This window comes from Scyliorhinus canicula, chromosome 27 (assembly GCF_902713615.1).
Source record: "Scyliorhinus canicula chromosome 27, sScyCan1.1, whole genome shotgun sequence".
Lineage (NCBI taxonomy): Eukaryota > Metazoa > Chordata > Chondrichthyes > Carcharhiniformes > Scyliorhinidae > Scyliorhinus > Scyliorhinus canicula.
In genome coordinates, this window is record NC_052172.1 from 12741506 (window position 1) to 12762454 (window position 20949).

Consider the following 20949-nt stretch of genomic DNA (forward strand, 5'->3'; position numbering starts at 1 on the left):
AAATGGCCCCCTTTGGCGCTGAAACCATTCTGCCTGCAATTAAACACGTCCCTCGCTCCCTGACATCCGTCACAAGGATGGCAATGATAAACTGGTCATCAATGTCAGACAAATAAACTATTTGAACTTTAATCAAACCTTTTCTTCGGGCAAAACATGCGAGGGGAATGGAAAGCCTTCTTGACACAGTTCTGTAAGAGTGATGTTTGCAATCAGATGCAATGCAGTTAAAGGCTGATTTCACAAGTTCCTGCCACATTAATTCACTCCGCTGGGTTAATCAGATCAGGAGGGGGGATCAAACTGTCACCACAGACTGCTCCTGTCACCCTCTAGTGGCTGACTCTAGGGCTGGGAGCTGGTTGCACGAAGCAGGAGGCGCAAAGGTCGTTGGGAATCTCCCAGAAAGCAGACTTGAGCCCCTCGTGCGACCAGGTTGATGGAGGAGAGGAAGGCCCGAGGCATCAGGGTTTCAGATTCAGACAGGAGGTGGTCGGTCCGGGCTCCTGCTCTGCTGTAACAGCCCGTCCTGGTACTCAATCCCCACAATCTCGCACTGTGGCAGACACTCCTCCAGCATAATTCGCACCAGCCCTCGGTTGCCCACAGCCGGAAGATCCGATAGGTCCAGGTGCTTCAGGTTCCTGTGGGGATAAGAGCAAAAGGTCAGTGGCGCGAATCGTTACAGTGCACAAGGAGGCCATTCGGCCCATCGAGTCTGCACCAGCCCTCTGAAAGAGCATCCTATCCAGCCCCAATCCCCTCCCTATCCCCACAAACTCGTAACCCCACCAGGCGATTTGGACACTAAGGGCAATTTATCACGGCCAATCCACCTAACCTGCACATCTTTGGATTGTGGGAGGAAACCGGAGCACCCGGAGGAAACCCACGCAGACACGGGGAGAACGTGCAGACTCCACACAGACAGACCCCGAGGTCGGAATCGAACCTGGCACCCTGGAACTGTGAAGTGGCAGTACTAACCACCGCACCACACAAAGCTGACCAAAGGTAAGGCATGAGACACGGGGAGAGTGGTAGTCACCTAGAAACCTAGAACCGGAGATGTCAGGTGTCTGCTGAATGGATCATTCTGGCCAGTTTGCATCATATTTTCTATAAATTTAGAGTACCCAATTATTTTCTTTCCTAATTAAGGGGCAATTTAGCATGGCCAATCCACTTACCCTGCACATCGTTGGGTGGTGGGGACGAAACCCACGCAGACACGGGGAGAACGTGCAAACTCCACACGGACAGTGACCCAGAGCCGGGATTCGAACCCGGGTCCTCAGCGCCATGAAGCAGCAGTGCCAAACACTGCATCACCGTGCTGCCCTAGTTGCCTCTTTTAAAGAAAAAAAATCTGTGGACATCACTGGGGTTACTGTCCATCCCTAATTGCCCGAGAGAAGGTGGTGACTTGTGAGCGAGTGTCATGTCATAGGGCAAGCAGGGCAGCACGGTGGCCTAGTGGTTAGCACTGCGGCCTCATGGCGCCGAGGTCCCAGGTTCGATCCCGGCTCTGGGTCACTCTACGTGTGGAGTTTAATTGGAAAAAGTGAATGGGGTACTCTGAACATTTTTTTTTAAATAAAAAAAAATTGTCAGAGGGCAAGCAATAGGAGACTATCACAATTACAAGGTTGTCGGTAGAAAATCCAACTGGGAAGCAGGCTGAATTCAGATGGTTCAGAGGAGAGGTGAGGAGTAAATAGGAGAAGCAAAGAGGGATTATGACTAAGGCTGAAAGCCAAGATAAAGGGGAATCTCAAAGTTTTCTTGAAGCATATAAATGGGTGGGAAAAGGAGGAAGCGATCGAGTTGGAACCAAAAAAGGGAATTTACACATGGGAGGCTGGGGGGTATGGCCGAGGTGTTAAATGATTACTCTGCGTCTATCTTTACCAAGGAAGCAGATACTATGGTGACAAAGGAGGAAACTCTGTCACTGGAAGGGTTCAAATTTGAGAAGGGGGAGGTGTTGAATAGACTGATGGCATTTAAAGTTGACAAGACACCAACACAGGACGATATACATCTCAGGATATCATAGAATCCTCACAGTGCAGGAGGCCATTTGGCCCATCGAGTCTGCACTGACCCTCTGAAAGAGCAGCCTAACTAGGCCCACTTCCCCCACCCTAGCCCCGTAACCCCACCTAACCGGCGCATCTATGGACTGTGGGAGGAAACCGGAGCACCCGGAGGAAACCCACGCAGACACGGGGGAGAACGTGCAGACTCCACACAGACAGTCACCCAAGGCCAGAATCGAACCCGAGTCCTAGGCGCTGTGAGGCAGAAGTGCTAACCACTGTGCTGCCCTGCCACCTTGAAGGAACCACGGTAACACAGTGGTTAGCACGGTGGCTTCACAGTGTCGGGGTCCCAGGTTCGATTCCCGGCTTGGGTCACTGTCTGTGCGGAGTCTGCACGTTCTCCCCGTGTCTGCCTGGGTTTCCTCCGGGTGCTCCGGTTTTCTCCCACTAGCTCCGAAAGACGTGCTGTTAGGTAATTTGAACATTCTGAGCCCTTGCTTTTCCTGATATATATTAATGACCCGGATCTTGGCGTGCAAAGGACAACATCTAGTTTGTGGATTATGCAAAACTTGGAAGCATTGTAAGCTGTGAGGAGGACTTCAAAAAGATATAGACAAGGTTGTGAAGTGGGCAGAACAGTGGCGGATTAAATTCAATGCAGAGAAATATGAGGTGAAGCACTTTGGTTGGAAGAACATGGGAGAGACTATAAAATAAAGCAAATAATTCTCAAGGGGATGCAGGGACAGAGGGACCAGGGTTCATATGTACGTAGATCATTAAGAATGTCAGGTGGAGAGTTAATAAAATATACAGTATCCTGAGCTTTATTAATTTTAAAAAAATTTAGAGTACCCAATTCATTCTTTCCAATTAAGAATCAATTTAACGTGGCCAATCCACTTAACCTGGACATCTTTAGGTTGTGGGGCGAAACCCACGCAGACACGGGGAGAATATGCAAACTCCACACGGACAGTGACCCAGGGCCGGGATCGAATCTGGGACCTCGGCGCCGTGAGGCAGCAATGCTAACCACGGTGCCACCCTGCTGCCCCCTCCTGAGCTTTATTAATAGGGGCAGAGAGTACAAGAGCGAGGAGGTTATTCTGAATTGATACAATACATTAGTTAGCCCTCAGCTGGAATATTGGGCACAGTTCTGGGAGCCACACTATAGGAAGGATGTGAACACATTGCAGAGAGAGCAGAAGACCGGTTCGAGGGATGAGAAACTTCAGTGATGAGGAGAGGTTGGGACTGTTCTCCTTGGGGAGAAGAAGGCCGAGAGGAGATTTGATCGAGATGTTCAAAATCACGAGGGAGCTGGACAGAGTAGACGGCGAGAAACAGAGAAAATAGGAGGAAGTAGCCTCTCGAGCCGGCTCCACTGTTGATTATGATCGCGGCTGATCAAGCAACTCCGTAACTTGTTCCCGTTATCCCCCTCCCAAATCCTTTGATCCCTGTAGCCCCCAACTGAGAAGGAGCCCCTCCAATAGCTCAGCTCTCGCTGACACTGTCAGCCTGGAGTCAAGAGGCGAGGGGACCACCTACGGAGCCGTGCCTGGCAACACCGAAGCAAAATTATTCTGCGCCAAACGGAATTAGCTGTGCCTGCCCCTGGCTGACCGTAACTTACTTCAGGTGGTGCAGTGAGGCCAGTCCTCGCTCCGTGACTCTGGGACAGCCGGAGAGCCGCAACTCTTCGAGCGAGTCTCCAAACACCTGCAGCCGGCTCAGACACCAGTCATCGATGAAGGGGCAGCGGCTCAGATTCAAATACTTCAGTTCCTTCAAACACACTGAACGCACACGAGGACATTAGAAAGTTAAAGAGGTGGCATTTATATAGCGTCTCATTCATTGCCTCAAGCTGTCCCAAAGCACTTTCCAGCCAGTGCAGTCACTGTACGGGTATTTAACGACAATGGTTCCATGGTCATCATTAGTTTTTTAAATTCCAGATTTCTTACTGAATTCAAATTCATCTGCCGTCTCCAGATCACTAGTCCAGTGGCAATACCACTCTGCCACTGCCTCCTCCAAACTTACACAGAGAAAGCTTCTACAACCAGCAATGAGAAAAATGACCTGATCTGAGGTGTCAGCCGGTGGGGCTCGCCTCTTGTGTTAAAATCACATTACAGTTCGGGGAGTCCAGCGAACCATGCCCATATGTTCTGGGCATGCCCGGCACTGGAGGAGTTCTGGAAGGGGTTGGCGGGGACGGTGTCGAGGGTAGTGGGATCCAGGGTCAAGTCAGGTTGGGGACTCGCGATATTTGGGGTTGGGGTGGAGCCGGGAGTGCAGGAGGCGAAAGAGGCTGATGTCTTGGCCTTTGCGTCCCTAGTAGCCCGGCGGAGGATCTTGCTGCAGTGGAAAGATGCGAGACCTCCGAGTGTGGAGACCTGGATTAATGACATGGCGGGATTCATTAAGTTGGAGAGGGTCAAGTTTGCCCTGAGGGGGTCGATACAAGGATTCTTTAGGCGGTGGCAGCCTTTCCTCGACTTTCTGGCTCAACGATAAGGTACTAGGTCAGCAGCAGCACTGGGGGGGAGGGGGGGAAAGGGGGGGGGTTTAGGGGGATAGTGTTTAAGTTAATTTGCTTATTGTTAATTTATTCTGTTGTTTATTGGGGTTGGGGGGGGGGGGGGGGGGGGGGGGGTGGGGGGTTTGTTATATGCGTTGCTACGGGTGCCAAGGGGTGTTTATTATTATTATTGTTATTATTATATTGTTTTGTTGATATATATTTTTCAAAAAAGTTCAATAAAAATTATTTTAAAAATAAATAAATCACATTACAGTGCAGAAGGAGGCCATTCGGCCCATCGTGTCAGCATCCGCTCTCCAAACGTGAATCATGGCTCAGTGTCATACCCCTGCCTTTTCCCTGCACCCCCTGCACATTGTTCCTATTCAAATAACCACCCCAATGCCCTCTGGAAGACTCGACTTAACCTGCCTCCACCACACTTCCAGGCCGCACATTCCAGACCCCAACCACTTGCTGGGTTAAAAAGTGCTTTCTCACATCACATTTGCTTCTTTTGCAAATCACTTTAAATCGGTGTCCCTCTCGTTCCCGATCCTGTTACGAGCGGGAACAGTTTCTCCCGGTCCACTCTGTCCAGCCCCCTCATGATTTTGATCATCTCTATCAAATCTCCTCTTAGCCTTGTTCTCATCAAAATCATTATCACATTGTCGTATGTCGGGGGCTTGACGTGTGCACATTGGGTGCTGCGTTTTCTACTTTACGTCAGTGAGGATATTTTATAAATACCCCATTGTCTGTAAAGTGCTCGGGAAAGTTTTGAGCTTCTAAAAGGCGGCACTTAATTTAAGTCTTATCCTTCTAGGCTGGAACCAGGAGAGAGAAACTTGTCTGTGAATCTTTCGAGGTACAGACGTGGCTAATTTCGCTCATGCCTCACCTAAATTCTCCAGCCCGTCATAGGTTACCGAGGAGCCGCTGGCGTCGACAGCTTCGAGTGGGACCTCTTTGTGCTTCAAGAAATCCCAGCTGAAGTTGCCCCTTCTATCTGCCCGGTACCACTCCTCCTGGCCTGCAAACCTGCAAACAAGACAAGTCTGAATCATCGTCTGGGACTTAGCGAAGGCACGGTGAACCACGGGCATTCATAACATACAGGGAGCCAATCGTATCTGTGCTGACGTGTTGCCAGGGCTATCCAAAATTAACCCCCGTTCACTGCCAATAGTCCTGGCTCTTTGAAAGGCAAAATAGTGGGTTGGCCTTGCAGCCTCACAGCGCCGAGGTCCCAGGTTCAATCTCGGCCCCGGGTCACTGTCCGTGTGGAGTTTAACATTCTCCCCGCGTCTGCGTGGGTCTCGCCCCCACAACCCAAAGATTTTTATTTTTAAAAATAAATTTAGAGTACCCAATTTATTTTTTCCAATTAAGGGGCAATTTAGTGCGGCCAATCCACCTACTCTGCACATCTTTGGGTTGTGGGGGCGAAACCCACGCAAACACGGGGAGAATGTGCAAACTCCACACGGACAGTGACCCAGAGCCGGGATCAAACCTGGGACCTCAGTGCCGTGAGGCAGCAGTGCTAACCACTGCACCTCCATGCTGCCCTCCCACAACCCAAAGATGTGCAGGGTTGGTGGATTGGCCGCGCTAAATTGCCCCTTAATTGGGGGGGGGGGGGGAGAAAAAATTTGGTACGCGGGTGCTGGAGATCAGAAATATAAACGGAAAGTGCCAGAAATTCTCAGCAGGTCCGCAAGCAAATGCGGCGAAAGAAACAAGAGTTTAACGCTGTAGATTTAACTTTTCATCAGAACTGAAAAATATCAGAGATGAAACGGGTTTTAGGCAAGTTCAGAGGCGAGGCAGGAAGTGTGGTGGGGTGTGGGAGTAAATCAGAACCACAAACAGATTGCATAAATTATCAGAAGGATCTGTTCCAGCTCCTGCTGTCTGGAAACATGGTGTCACGATCTGAAATTGTTGGCTCGATGTTTAGTACACAACAACTTGAGTAAACAGCGTCTGAGGAATGGCATTAAGTGTAAGTAGATGTGTGCGTCCGTGTCTGAGCGCGTGTGAGCTTGTATCTGTGAGTGTGTACAACGTGTGGTCATCTAATGAGGGCCTAGTTTTAAGGCTGATTAAATTGGATATCTTAAATTAAAGAATTGGGCATTTTAAAATCATACTGCAGTCAAACCTTAGACAGGCTGTTGGAATCTGCACTTGACCAAAGTCAAATACACAACCAGCAGGTAAGCTGCCAGAACATGTCTGGACCTGTCTGTAATAAGTTCACAGAGGCAGAAGTCCCTTTACCAGAATCCCTTTTATTAACAAAACCAACAGCAGTATGACCATATGCATTCAGCTCGCTGTCTACACTGGGAGCGTAGGTGTAAAGAACATAAGAACTAGGAGCAGGAGTAGGCCACCTGGCCCTTTGAGCCTGCTCCGTCATTCAATGAGATCATGGCTGATCTTTTGTGGACTCAGCTCCACTTTCCCACCCGAACATCATAACCCTTAATCCCTTTATTTTTCAAAAAACTATCTATCTTTATATTGAAAACATTTAATGAAGGAGCCTCAACTGCTTCACTGGGCAAGGAATTCCATAGATTCACAACCCTTTGGGTGAAGAAGTTCCTCCTAAACACAGTCCTAAATCTATTTCTCCTTATTTTGAGGCTATGCCCCCTAGTTCTGCTTTCACCCGCCAGTGGAAACAACCTGCCCGCATCTATCCTATCTATTCCCTTCATAATTTTATATGTTTCTAAAAGATCCCCCCCCCCGCATCCTTCTAAATTCCAACGAGTACAGTCCCAGTCTACTCAACCTCTCCTCGTAATCCAACCCTTTCAGCTCTGGGATTAACCTAGTGAATCTCTGCACACCCTCCAGTGCCAGTATGTCCTTTTTCAGGTAAGGAGACCAAAACTGAACACAATACTCCAGGTGTGGCCTCACTAACACCTTATACAATTGCAGCATAACCTCCCTAGTCTTAAACTCCATCCCTCTAGCAATGAAGGACAAAATTCCATTTGCTTTCTTAATCACCTGTTGCACCTGTAAACCAACTTTTTGGGACTCATGCACTAGCACACCCAGGTCCCTCTGCACAGCAGCATGTTTTAATATTTTATCATTTAAATAATAATCTCTTTTGCTGTTATTCCTACACTGCCCCATTCAATCACCTATCAAAGATCATTGCACTACTGAGACCCAGCAGGAGATCTTCGTACCCCATTGAAATGCACAGATCTATTGTCCGTAGCCTGGATCGAGCCAGACTGTCCGCCACCCAGAGTATCTACCATTACCGTATATGGGGATAGGTCATTGTGCAGCCCTCACCACCAGAGATGGGATGCCAGGGGCGGGCTCAGGTGGCCTGTCAAACAGTCATCAACCGGATCATTGACTGCTGGGACCCCCTCCCGAGATCTCATTGGCCGGAAGCCAGAGAATTTTCTGGAAAGGCGGGGAGAGAGGGGGGGTAAAGGTAGGCAACTCAGAGACACATTGGTGTGTTAGGTGACCTTGACCAGGCGGAAGCAAGCAAGAGCCAGCGAGAATCACCTTTGCAAAGAGGAAGCAGAGGGACTCAGGGATCCAGCATACCAAACCACCTTTGCGGGTCGTCTAGTCGAATCCTGGGTGTTTCTTGTGATATATAGTGGGTAATTTACGGGTTGACTATATTTAATAAAGTGTGTTGCATTATATCCGTGTCCGTACTTTGCTCTCCTCATAAATTTTTTTTAAAAAATGATTTTTATTAGAATTTTTTACAGTAAATATAAAAATATAACAAGCAATAATATGCAACAAACTACCCCATATCAACCGTAACACCCCCCAAACCGTATCAACGCATGTATCCCATCCCCCCACACCCCAACCCCAACAAGAGAACTTAACCATAAATTAAAATTAAATAAACCAAATTTAAATAAAATAAACAAACAGTCATCCCCCCCCCCGCTTCGCTGCTGCTTGCTCTCCTCATAAATAAAGACACTTGTGTAAACTTTGATTAAGGAACTGGTTGAAGTATCTGAATTGGACAGATACAACAATCTGCTTGTGTCTGCATGTGTGTCAGTATCTATTTGTGTGTGTGCATCTGTTTGGGGGCAGCAGGGTAGCATGGTGGTTAGCATAAATGCTTCACAGCTCCAGGGTCCCAGGTTCGATTCCTGGCTGGGTCACTGTCTGTGTGGAGTCTGCACGTCCTCCCCCTGTGTGCGTGGGTTTCCTCCGGGTGCTCCGGTTTCCTCCCACAGTCCAAAGATGTGCGGGTTAGGTGGATTGGCCATGCTAAATTGCCCGTAGTGTACTAATAAAAGTAAGGTTAAGGGGGGGGTTGTTCGGTTACGGGTATAGGGTGGATACGTGGGTTTGAGTAGGGTGATCATGGCTCGGCACAACATTGAGGGCCGAAGGGCCTGTTCTGTGCTGTACTGTTCTATGTTCTATCTGTGTGTCTGTATGTGTGTGTGGCTGTTTCTGTATGTGTGTGTGTGTCTGTATCTGTGTGGCTGTTTCTGTGTGTCTGTATGTGTGTGTATGGCTGTTTCTGTGTGTCGGTATGTGTGTGTGGCTGTTTCTGTATGTGTGTGTGGCTGTTTCTGTGTGTTTCTGTGTCTGTATCTGTGTGGCTGTATGTGTGTGTGGCTGTTTCTGTGTGGCTGTATGTGTGTATGTGTGTGTGTGTGTGTTTCTGTGTCTGTATCTGTGTGGCTGTATGTGTGTGGCTGTTTCTGTGTGTCGGTATGTGTGTGTGGCTGTTTCTGTGTGTCTATATGTGTGTGTGGCTGTTTCTGTGTCTGTATCCGTCTGTATGTGTGTGTGTGGATGTTTATGTGTGTCTGTATGTGTGTGTGGCTGTTTCTGTGTGTTTCTGTGTCTGTATCTGTGTGGCTGTATGTGTGTGTGGCTGTTTCTGTGTGGCTGTATGTGTGTGTGGCTGTTTCTATGTGTGTTTCTGTGTCTGTATCTGTGTGGATGTATGTGTGTGTGGCTGTTTCTGTGTGTCTGTATCTGTGTGTCTGTATGTGTGTGTGGCTGTTTCTGTGTGTCTGTATGTGTGTGTGGCTGTTTCTGTGTGTTTCTGTGTCTGTATCTGTGTCCGTCTGTATGTGTGCGGGGCAGTGGTACTTCCTGTAGTTTTTGAGTTGAAGTGTTTTGAAATATACTTCTACAAATTTTATGCATAAAGTATATTTTTGGGGACAAAAATATTAAAATTGGGATTTCTCCACAGGCCAGACTGATGAATGCAGATATCTCAGAGAGCTGAAGGGGTGGAGGAGATTATAGAGATTGGGAGGGAGGGATGAGAATGATGAAATTGAGGCATTGCCTGACCAGGAGCCCATGATGGTCAGCAGGCATAGGGGTGATCGGAGAGTCTGACTTGCTGAGTTCACACACAGACGGTAGAGTTTCGCTCAAAGCAGATCAAAGCCCGGGGCAGGGTCAACATTCACCTGGGGGCCGGGTATGACCTGAGCGGGTATCCCCAAGGGGGAGTGGATTGGGAAATTCACTATCGGATGGGAGTGGCTGAGGGGAATTGCATGGCTCATTTAACATAGAACATACAGTGCAGAAGGAGGCCATTTGGCCCATCGGGTCTGCACCCACCCACTTAAGCCCTCACTTCCACCCTATCCCCCTAACCCAATAACCCCTCCTAACCTTTTTGGACAGTCAGGGCAATTTAGCATGGCCAATCCACCTAACCGGCACATCTTTGGACTGTGGGAGGAAACCGGAGCACCCGGAGGAAACCCACGCAGACACGGGGAGAACGTGCACACCCCGCACAGGCAGTGACCCAGCGGGGAATCGAACCTGGGACCCTGGCGCTGTGAAGCCACAGTGCTAACCACTATGCTACCTTGCTGCCCACATACGTAGGAGCTCGATAAATAAATACACATGAGCAGAAAAGTACACCAATCGGGTGAGATGGAGCAAGGTGAGAGGAGGCTCGTGGGGAGCACATGGACTCCTTGGAATGAACAGTCTTTCTCTGCTCTACATGCAAAGTAATATCCATCTGACACGTTCCACTGCATTAAGGGGGAGCCAGTGGGGTTGTGAGGATAATCACTGGAATAGAAATGCAGAGTTAATGCCCTGGGGACATGTGTTCAAATCTCACCATGGGAGCTGGTGGAACTTCAATTCACTTAATCTATTAAAAATGTGGAATTAGGAACCAGTCTTGGGTAATGCTGACCAGGAAACCATTGTTGTAAAAATCCAGGTTCGTGCATGTCCTATAGGGAAAGAAATCTGCCCTCCTTACCGGGTCTGGCCTACTCGATGGGAGTTTTAAAAGGATGAGGAGGGAATCTTATTGAAACTTACGGAATATTGAGAGGCCAAGATAGAGTGGACTAGGGCAGCACGGTGGCGCAATGGGTTAGAGGTTCGATCCTGGCTCTGGCTCACTGTCCGTGTGGAGTTTGCACATTCTCCCCGTGTCTGCGTGGGTTTCGCCCCCACAATCTAAAGATGTGCAGGGTAGGTGGATTGGCCATGCTAAATTGCCCCTTAATTGGAAAAAATGAATTGGGTACTCTAAATTTTTGGGGAAAAAAAGATAGAGTGGACATGGAGAGCTTGTTTCCACTAGTAGGAAAAACTAGAACCCAGGACACAGCCTCAGACTGAAGGGACGATCCTTTAAAACTGAGATGAGGAGGAATTTCTTCAGCCAGAGGGTGGTGAATCTGTGGAGCTCTTTGCCGCAGAAGGCTGTGGAGGCCAAATCACTGAGTGACTTTAAGACAGAGAGAGATAGGTTCTTGATCAAAAAGGGTATCAGGGGTTACGGGGCGAAGGCAGGAGAATGGGGGTGAGAAACATATCAGCCATGATCGAATGGCGGAGCAGGCTCGATGGGCGGAGTGGCCTGATTCTGCTCCTATGTCTTACGGTCTACATGTGACACCAGACCCATGGCAATGTGGTCGACTCTTATCTCTTAGTGGGCAGCACGATAGCACAGTGGTTAGCACTGTTGCTTCACAGCTTCAAGGTGCCAGGTTCGATTCCCGGCTCGGGTCACTGTTTGTGCGGAATCTGCACGTCCTCCCCGTGTCTGCGCGGGTTTCCTCCGGGTGCTCCGGTTTCCTCCCACAGTCCAAAGATGTGCAGGTTAGGGTGGATTGGCCGTGCTAAATCGCCCCTTAGTGTCCAAAACGGTTGGGTGGGTTGCTGGGTTATGGGGGTAGGGTGGAGGTGTGGGCTTGGGTCGGGTGCTGTTTCCAAGGGCCGGGGCAGACTCGATGGGCTGAATGGCCTCCTGCTGCACTGTAAATTCTCTGAACGCCTATGAAACGGCCGAGCAAGACACCATCTTTTCGGGGACATTTAGGGATGGCCAATAAACGTGGATGTGGTCGCTCGCGTCCCGTGAACAAATAAAGGAAAAAGTGCGTCAGAACTGTTCAGAACTCTGACCCCCCCCCCACACACACACACACACAACACAGGAAGGGTAACACCACGACATACCGTACACCTCCCTTCTGTTGCAGGGTGTAGTGAGCGGCAGCAACATAAACGCCGTACATGCTTTGGGTATATCCATAGTACCTGCAACAGAGAGAAAAGCTGCAATTATATGGCGCCTTTCACGGAGCTGGAATCACAGCAGCCCTGTGCTCACAGTGCTCCGGTTTCCTCCCACAGTCGAAAGATGCGCAGGTTGGGTGGATTGGCCATGCTAAATTGCCCCTTAGCGCGCAAGGATGTGTCGGTTAGGTGGGGGTTACAGGGATAGGGTGGGGGAGTGGGCCTGGGCAGGGTGTTCTTTCAGAGGGCCAGTACAGACTCAATGGGCCAAATGGTCTCCTTCTTAGCGGGCTATCAGAGAGAACTACCCTGTTTGTATTCGAAATAGAGTCTTGGGATGTTTTACAAGCCTCTGAGGGGGTAGACCAAGCCTCACTTTAATATTTCACTCAAAAGGGCAGCACCTCCGACAGTGCAGCACTCTCTCAGTGTAGCACTGCGGGCATTATTGGGAGGCAGCGGCCCAGTGGCACTGTCACTGGACCAGAGACCCAGGGTGATGCTCTGGGGACCCACGTTCAAATCCTGCCACTGCAGATGGTAAAATTTGAATTCATTAAAAATCTGGAATTAGAAGCCGAATGATGGTCAGCACTGCTGCCTCACGGCATCGAGGTCCCAGGTTCGATCCCGGCCTCGGTCCGTGTGGAGTTTGCACATTCTCCCCATCTGTGCGTGGGTCTCACCCCCACAACCCAAAGATGTGCAGGGTAGGTGGATTGGCCACGCTAAATTGCCCCTTAATTGGGGAAAAAAGAATTAGGCACTTTACATTTTTTTGAAAAAGAAGTCTAACGATGACCATGACATCATTGTCGACTGTCGTAAAAACCCATCTGGTTCACGAATGTCCTTTAGGGAAGGAAATCTGCCGTCCTTACCCGGTCTGGCCTACATGTGACTCCAGACCCCAGCGATGTGGTTGAATCTTAACTGCCTCCTCAAGGGCAATTAGGGATGGGCAATAAATGCTGGCACAGCGACGCCCACGTTTCATGAATGAATTTTTTAAAAAATCAGTCCAGATGCTCAAGTCTGGTGTTTTGGGCACAGCGGCTTCTGGTTCTGAGGCAGGTGTGTGGCCCATTCAGCTATGGCTGGCACTCAGGGGGTACTGAGGCCAAAGAACCAGGCCAAGGCCGAGCATGAACTGGAATCGCTGAGCTCGCTCTGGTTCAATGCATGTTCCTGCTGAGCCACGCGGGAACTGGCCTCTCTCGCATCCTGTGTCAGGAAGTCAGATGGATCATCAACCTGAACAACAAAAGACCCTTCGCACAATCAGCAGCATTCCTGAAAACAGGATGCGGATAGAGTAGGGAACATACCGCCGGCCAACAGGAAGCTCCACCCCCTTCACATTCCACCTGCCTTTTGCGGATCACATCGACTGGATGAGGTTTTTAACTGAGTTCCTGTTTGGGCTGGTGTAGCGGATCCACAAGCATCGTTTCAAAGATGTGCGCATGGGGTGGGGGGGGCTTCTTCGCCGTGTCCCAGTCAATCGCTAAGTCGATTTAAAATTGACCCCTGAAGGTTGAAGGGGGTTTTTCTTCCCAGCCCCCAATTACCCATCACAGCACTGGAACCGGGTAAACCTCTATAGTGAGGCCGCAGCGGGAGTATTGTGTGCAGTTCCGGCCACCGCACGATAGTAGTGTTGTGATTGCACTGGAGGTAGAGAACAGAGAACGTTTACGAGGATGCTGCCTGGAGTGGAGACTTTTATTTACGGGGCCGAGGTTAGGGAGTAGAGGTGGATGAGGGGAGACTTAAATAAACTGGATAAAATTGTGAGGGGACAGAGTGGATAGGAAGGCCCGACTACCCTTGGTTGAGGGGTGCAATGACCAGGAGGCATAGATTTAGGGAAGAGGTGGAGGTGGGGGTGGGGTTTAAAGGGTATAGAATCCATAGAATTTGCAGTGCAGGAGGCCATTCAGCCTATCGAGTCTGCACCGGCCCTACTAAGCCCCTTTATCCCCGTAACACAACATAACATTTTTGGACACTAAGGGCAATTTATCACGACCAATCCACCCAACCTGCATGTCTTTGGACTGTGGGAGGAAACCGGAGCACCCGGAGGAAACCCACGCAGGCACGGGGAGAACGTGGAGACTCCGCACAGACAGTGACCCATGTCAGGAATCGAACCTGGGACCCTGGAGCTGTGAAGCATCTGTGCTAACCACTATACTAGCGTGCTGCCCTCAAGGGGAGTTGAGTTTCTTTCACCCCGAGGGTGGTGGGGATCTGCAACCCACTCACTGTCCGAAAGGACGGTCGAGTCAGAAATCCTCATCTCATTTGCCCCTGAACTGCCCGAAGCTCCAAGGTGGGAATAGGCTGGAGGGGTAGGTGTCAGCTGGCACCAGCACGATGGGCCAAATGGCCACCTCCTGTGCTGGAAATTCCTACGAAGCCAATCACACTTTAATCCCCTGTCCGTGCGGAGTCTGCGGGGCTGGGAGGGGGTCCCGTCTTCAGTGCTCTGTCCTTTCCAGCTGTATGGCACATATAGTAACACAGACTCTGCTCGATTCTCGGAGAGCTGCATCAATGTGAGCAACTCTGGAGAAAAACCATCCGAGACATTAAAAAAGGCTTCTTTTTCAAATACATTTTCTTGGAAGATGTCTCTTTACCATCTGAAAATGGCAAAGGAGGGCAGAGCATCACAGGGGTGGATCTGTTGGCCGACGAATGTGGGAGCCTGGGGGGCGGGGAGGTCATGGGATGAAAACTCCAGGAATACATTTGATCACATTTTGCAACCCGAGAGCCAGAAGGCTGGGAGTTCAAATCCCGCGTCAGAGACTTGAGCTCCAATCCAGGCTGATCACCTAGGGCAACACGAGGGAGTGCTGCAGTGCGGCAGAAGTTGCAATTTGTGCGAGACGTTCGACCGACAGCCCGATTGCCGTCTCGGGCGGATGTAAACAATCCCACGGCACTATTTCGAAGAACTGCCGGAGATTCCACTCCAGGGTTATGGATATTTATCCCACAATCCACATCACAACAATCGATCCAGTCAGTAACACTGGTTACTGATTGCGGGATCCTTCTATGTAAATTGCATTTCCAATGTTATAACAATGACAGCGCTTAAAGGTGGTAGCCATGATGTGGAGATGCCGGTGTTGGACTGGGGTGAGCACAGTAAGAAGTTTGGGGGCAGCAGGGTAGCATGGTGGTTAGCATAAATGCTTCACAGCGCCAGGGTCCCAGGTTCGATTCCCGGCTGGGTCACTGTCTGTGTGGAGTCTGCACGTCCTCCCCGTGTGTGCGTGGGGTTTCCTCCCACAGTCCAAAGATGTGCGGGTTAGGTGGATTGGCCATGCTAAATTGCCCGTAGTGTCCTAAAAAGTAATGTTAAGGGGGGGTTGTTGGGTTACGGGTATAGGGTGGATACGTGGGTTTGAGTAGGGTGATCATGGCTTGGCACAACATTGAGGGCCGAAGGGCCTGTTCTGTGCTGTACTGTTCTATGTTCTTACAACATCAGGTTAAAGTCCAACAGGTTTGTTTCAAACACGAGCTTTCGGAGCACTGCTCCACTCACCTGAGGAAGAAGCAGTGCTCCGAAAGCTAGTGTTTGAAACAAACATGTTGGACTTTAACCTGGTGTTGTAAGGCTTCTTACAGCGCTTAAAGAGAGGCTGCAGGACGCATTGGGACATCCTTTGTGTAAGGTTTCAGAAACGAGAACAGAAATGGCTGGGAATACTTTATCTGCGGAGACAGGAGTTAAGGTGGATGACTGTTATACCGCGGTCATTGGCCGGAAACACAAACTCCATTTCTCGCTCCACAGAGCTGCCTGACCTGTTGAGTATTTCCAGAATTTGCCGTTGCTGTTTCAGATTCCCAGCGTCCGCATTTGGGTTGTGAAACTTTTCTGTTAGCCAAACAAAACTCACACGTTTTTCCTCCGCAGGTTCCAATTTTGAAATGCAAGGTTCCAGTTGAAAAGGTTTTCAATGTCGTAAAAGCGTTGGTAAAGTTTCAGCAGCCACCGCTGTGCCCAGCGACCCTGCGCCAGCCTGGAGGGGTCAAAGTGCGCCCAGCAGCGGCCTGGCACCAGCAGCTGCTGGGCCGCAAGCTGCAATTAGACAGAGCGAGTCACCAACCATCATCGGGCCGGAGCAGTGACACCGACAGTCCCCTCCTCCCCCACTGACCGGTGACACTGCCCCCCCTACCACCCCCACACTGACCCCCCCCCCTCCCCCACACACTAACCCCCCTCCCCCACACTGACCCCCCCCCTCCCCCACACTGACCCCCGCTCCCCCACACTGACCGGTGACACTGCCCCCCCTACCACCCCCACACTGATCCCCCCCTCCACCACACTGACCGGTGCCACTGCCCTCCCCCACACACTAACCCCCCTCCCCCACACTGACCCCCCCTCCCCCACACTGACCCCCCCTCCCCCACACTGACCGGTGACACTGCCCCCCCTACCACCCCCACACTGACCGGTGCCACTGCCCCTCCCACACACTGACCCCCCCTCCCCCACACTGACCCCGCTCCCCCACACTGACTGGTGACACTGCCCCCCCTACCACCCCCACTGACCCCCGCTCCCCCACACTGACCCCCCCCCCCTCCCCCACACTGACCGGTGCCACTGCCCCTCCCCCACACTGACCCCCCCCCCCACACTGACCCCCGCTCCCCCACACTGACCGGTGACACTGCCCCCCCTACCACTCCCACACTGACCCCCGCTCCCCACACTGACCGGTGACACTGCTCCCCCTACCACCCCCACACTGACCCCCTACCACCCCCACACTGACCCCCCCTCCCCCACACTGACCCCCGCTCCCCCACACGCTAACCCCCTCCCCCACACTAACCACCCTCCCCCACACCGACCCCCTCCCCCACACCGACCCCCCTCCCCCACACCGACCCCCCTCCCCCACACTGACTCCTCCTCCCCCACACTGACCGGTGCCACTGCCCCCCCCACGCTAACCCCCCTCCCCCACACTGACCCCCCCCCTCCTCCCCCACACTGACCGGTGACACTGCCCCTCCCCCCCACACTGACCCCCGCTCCTCCACACTGACCGGTGACACTGCCCCCCCTACCACCCCCACACTGACCCCCCCCTCCCCACACTGACCCCCGCTCCCCCGCACTGACCCCTCCTCCCCCACACTGACCCCCGTTCCCCCACTGACCCCCGTTCCCCCACACTGACCCCCCCCACACTGACCCCCGCTCCCCCGCACTGACCCCTCCTCCCCCACACTGACCCCCGCTCCCCCGCACTGACCCTCCTCCCCCACACTGACCCCCCTACCACCCCCACACTGACCCCCCCCCTCCCCACACTGACCCCCGCTCCCCCGCACTGACCCCTCCTCCCCCATACTGACCCCCGCTCCCCCACACTGACCGGTGACACTGCCCCTCCCCCACACTGACCCCCGCTCCCCCACACTGAACCCCCCTCCCCCACACTGACCGGTGACACTGCCCCCCCTACTACCCCACACTGACCCCCCCTCCCCCACTGACCGGTGACACTGACCCCCCCCCACACTGACCCCCCCACCCCCACACTAATCCCCCCCCCCACTGATCCCCCCTCCCCCACACTGACCGGTGACATTGCCCCCCCCCACACACTAACCCCCCCTCCCCCACACTGACCCCCCCTCCCCCACACTGACCGGTGATACTGCCTTCCCCCCCCCCCCACTAACCCCCCTCCCCCACAGTGACAGGTGACACTGCCCCCCCTACCACCCCCACACTGACCCCCAATCCCCACACTGACCCTCCCTCCCCCACTGACCGGTGACACTGCCCCCCCACCACCCCCACACTGACCCCAACTCCCCCACACTGACCGGTGACACTGCTCCCCCTACCACCCCCACACTGACCCCCCCCCTCCCCCACACTGACCCCCCCCTCCCACACTGACCCCCCCCTCCCCACACTGATCCCCCCTCCACACACTAACCCCCCTCCCCCACACTGATCCCCCCTCCCCCACACTGACCGGTGACACTGCCCCCCCTACCACTCCCACACTGACCCCCCCTCCCCCACACTGACCCCCCCTCCACACACTAACTCCCCGCCCCCACAGTGACCGGTGACACTAACTCCCCTCCCCCACACTGACCAACCCCCCTCCCCCACAGTGACCGGTGACACTAACCCCCCCTCCCCCACACTGACCGGTGATACTGCCTCCACCCCCCCACACTAACCCCCCTCCCCCACAGTGACCGGTGACACTAACCCCCCCTCCCCCACACTGACCGGTGATACTGCCTCCCCCCCCCCCCCACACACAACCCCCCCCACACCGACCGGTGACACTAACCCCCCTCCCCCCCAATAACCCACCCCCCCTACACTGACCGGTGACACTGCCTCCCCCCCCTACACTAACCCTCCTCCCCCACACTGACCGGTGATACTGCCTCCACCCCCCACACTAACCCCCCTCCCCCACAGTGACCGGTGATACTGCCTCCACCCCCCACACTAACCCCCCTCCCCCACAGTGACCGGTGACACGAACCCTCCTCCCCCACACTGACCGGTGATACTGCCTCCACCCCCCACACTAACCCCCCTCCCCCACAGTGACCGGTGACACTAACCCTCCTCCCCCACACTGACCGGTGACACTGCCCCCCCACCACCCCCACACTGACCCCCCCTCCCCACACTGACCCGTAACACTGACCCCCCCTCCCCACATTGACCAGTCACACTGACCCCCCCTCCCCACACTGACCAGTAACACTGCCCCCCCACTGACCAGTGACACTGCCCCCCCCACTGACCAGTGACACTGCCCCCACCACCCTGACCCCCCTCCTCACACTGACAAGTGACACTGACCCCCCCACTGACCAGTGACACTGCCCCCACCACCCTGACCCCCCTCCTCACACTGACCAGTCACACTGATCCCCCTCCCCAACACTACCCCCCTACACCACACTGACCAATGACACTGACCCCCCCCCCCCCCCCCCCCCCCGTGGGCGTGATCTTTGTGCCAGGGGCGGGGTCTCGGATCCAGGGGGCGGGGCCTTTGTGCCAGGGGCGGGGTCTCTGTGTTGGGGGTCTCTGTGTTGGGGCGGGGTCTGTGTGTTGGGGGGTCTCTGTGTTGGGGGTGTGTGTGTTGGGGGGGTCACTGTGTTGGGGGGTCTCTGTGTTGGGGGGGTCACTGTGTTGGGGGTGTGTGTGTTGGGGGGAGTCTCTGTGTTGGGGGGGTGTGTGTTGGGGGGTCTCTGTGTTGGGGGTCTCTGTGTTTGGGGGGTCTCTGTGTTGGGGGGTCTCTGTGTTGGGGGTCTCTGTGTTGGGGGGTCTCTGTGTTGGGGGGTCTCTGTGTTGGGGGGTCTCTGTGTTGGGGGGGGTCTGTGTGTTGGGGGGGTCTCTGTGTTGGGGGTTCTCTGTGTTGGGGGGTCTGTGTTGGGGGGTCTCTGCGTTGGGGGGTCTCTGTGTTGGGGGGTCTGTGTTAGGGGGTCTGTGTTGGGGGGGTGTGTTGGGGTGCTCTGAGTGTTGGGGGGGTCTCTGTGTTGGGGGGTCTCTGTGTTGGGGTGGGTCTCTGTGTTGGGGGGTGTGTGTTGGGGGGTCTGTGTTGGGGGTCTCTGTGTTTGGGGGGTCTCTGTGTTGGGGGTCTCTGCGTTGGGGGGTCTCTGTGTTGGGGGGTCTGCATTGGTGGGTCTCTGTGTTGGTGGGTCTCTGTGTTGGGGGGTCTCTGTGTTGGGGGGTCTCTGTGTTGGGGGGTCTCTGTGTTGGGGGGTCTCTGTGTTGGGGGGGGGCTCTGTGTTGGGGGGTCTCTGTGTTGGGGGGGTCACTGCGTTGGGGGTCTCTGTGTTGGGGGGTCTCTGCGTTGGGGGGGTCTGTGTGTTGGGGCGGGTCTGTGTGTTGGGGGGGTCTCTGTGTTGGGGGGTCTCTGTGTTGGGGGGGCTCTGTGTTGGGGGGGGGTCTGTGTGTTGGGGGGGGTCTGTGTGTTGGGGGGGGTCTGTGTGTTGGGGGGGTCTCTGTGTTGGGGGGGTCTCTGTGTGTTGGGGGGTCTGTGTGTTGGGAGGGTCTCTGTGTTGTGGGTGTCTCTGTGTTGGGGGGGTCTCTGTGTTGGGGGGGTCTCTGTGTTGTGGGTGTCTCTGTGTTGGGGGGGTCTCTGTGTTGGGGAGGGTTTGTGTGTTGGGGGGGGTCTGTGTGTTGGGGGGTCTGTGTATCGGGGGGGTCTCTGTGTCGGGGGGGTCTCTGTGTTGGGGGGTCTCTGTGTTGGGGGGGTCTCTGTGTTGGGGGGGTCTCTGTGTTGGGGGGGGTCTCTGTGTTGGGGGGGGTCTCTGTGTTGGGGGGGTCTCTGTGTTGGGGGGGTCTCTGTGTTGGGGGGTGTCTCTGTGTTGGGGGGGTCTCTGTGTTGGGGGGTCTCTGTGTTGGGGGATTCCCTTTGCCGCGCGACCCCCCTTGTGGCGGGGGAAGCGCGGGTTCCGGTTCCCTACCGTCCCCCGTGAAGCGACCCCTGACCGGCGGCCCAGCACCGCCGCCGCCGCCGCCATCCTGGCCGCAGTACCGCCAAGGAGGCCGCGCCGAGGGCAAGAGCGGCCCTTTACCCGGCGGCAGTGGAGCCGGGAGGATTGTAACCCCGTGTAGCCCCGCTAGTGGCCGGAGGACCGAAGTGCAGCTCAGCGGCAGTGCAGTCGGGAGTCGTGGAACCCGGTGTCGGGCTGCTGCTGGAGGCCGGAGGTCCGAACTGCCACTCAGTGGCGGTGCAGCGA

At 53.8% G+C, this 20949-nt stretch overlaps 1 protein-coding gene across 2 annotated transcripts; it reads right to left on the reverse strand.

Annotated features, from left to right (window-relative positions):
* Positions 1–102: 102 nt before the first annotated feature.
* dmac2 (distal membrane arm assembly complex 2) lies at positions 103–20745 on the reverse strand. 2 transcript variants are annotated; one of them, XM_038786128.1, is made up of 6 exons: positions 20674–20745; positions 16089–16255; positions 12103–12183; positions 5492–5631; positions 3691–3853; positions 103–644 (listed from the first exon to the last, which is right to left on the reverse strand). In XM_038786128.1, the coding sequence occupies exons 1-6, from the start codon at positions 20728–20730 to the stop codon at positions 479–481; spliced, it is 774 nt and encodes a 257-aa protein (XP_038642056.1). In that variant the 5' UTR covers positions 20731–20745; the 3' UTR covers positions 103–478. The 2 variants fall into 2 exon arrangements, with proteins under 2 accessions (XP_038642056.1, XP_038642055.1); XM_038786127.1 differs by having other exon boundaries at positions 16089–16270.
* Between the last annotated feature and the right edge of the window lie 204 nt (positions 20746–20949).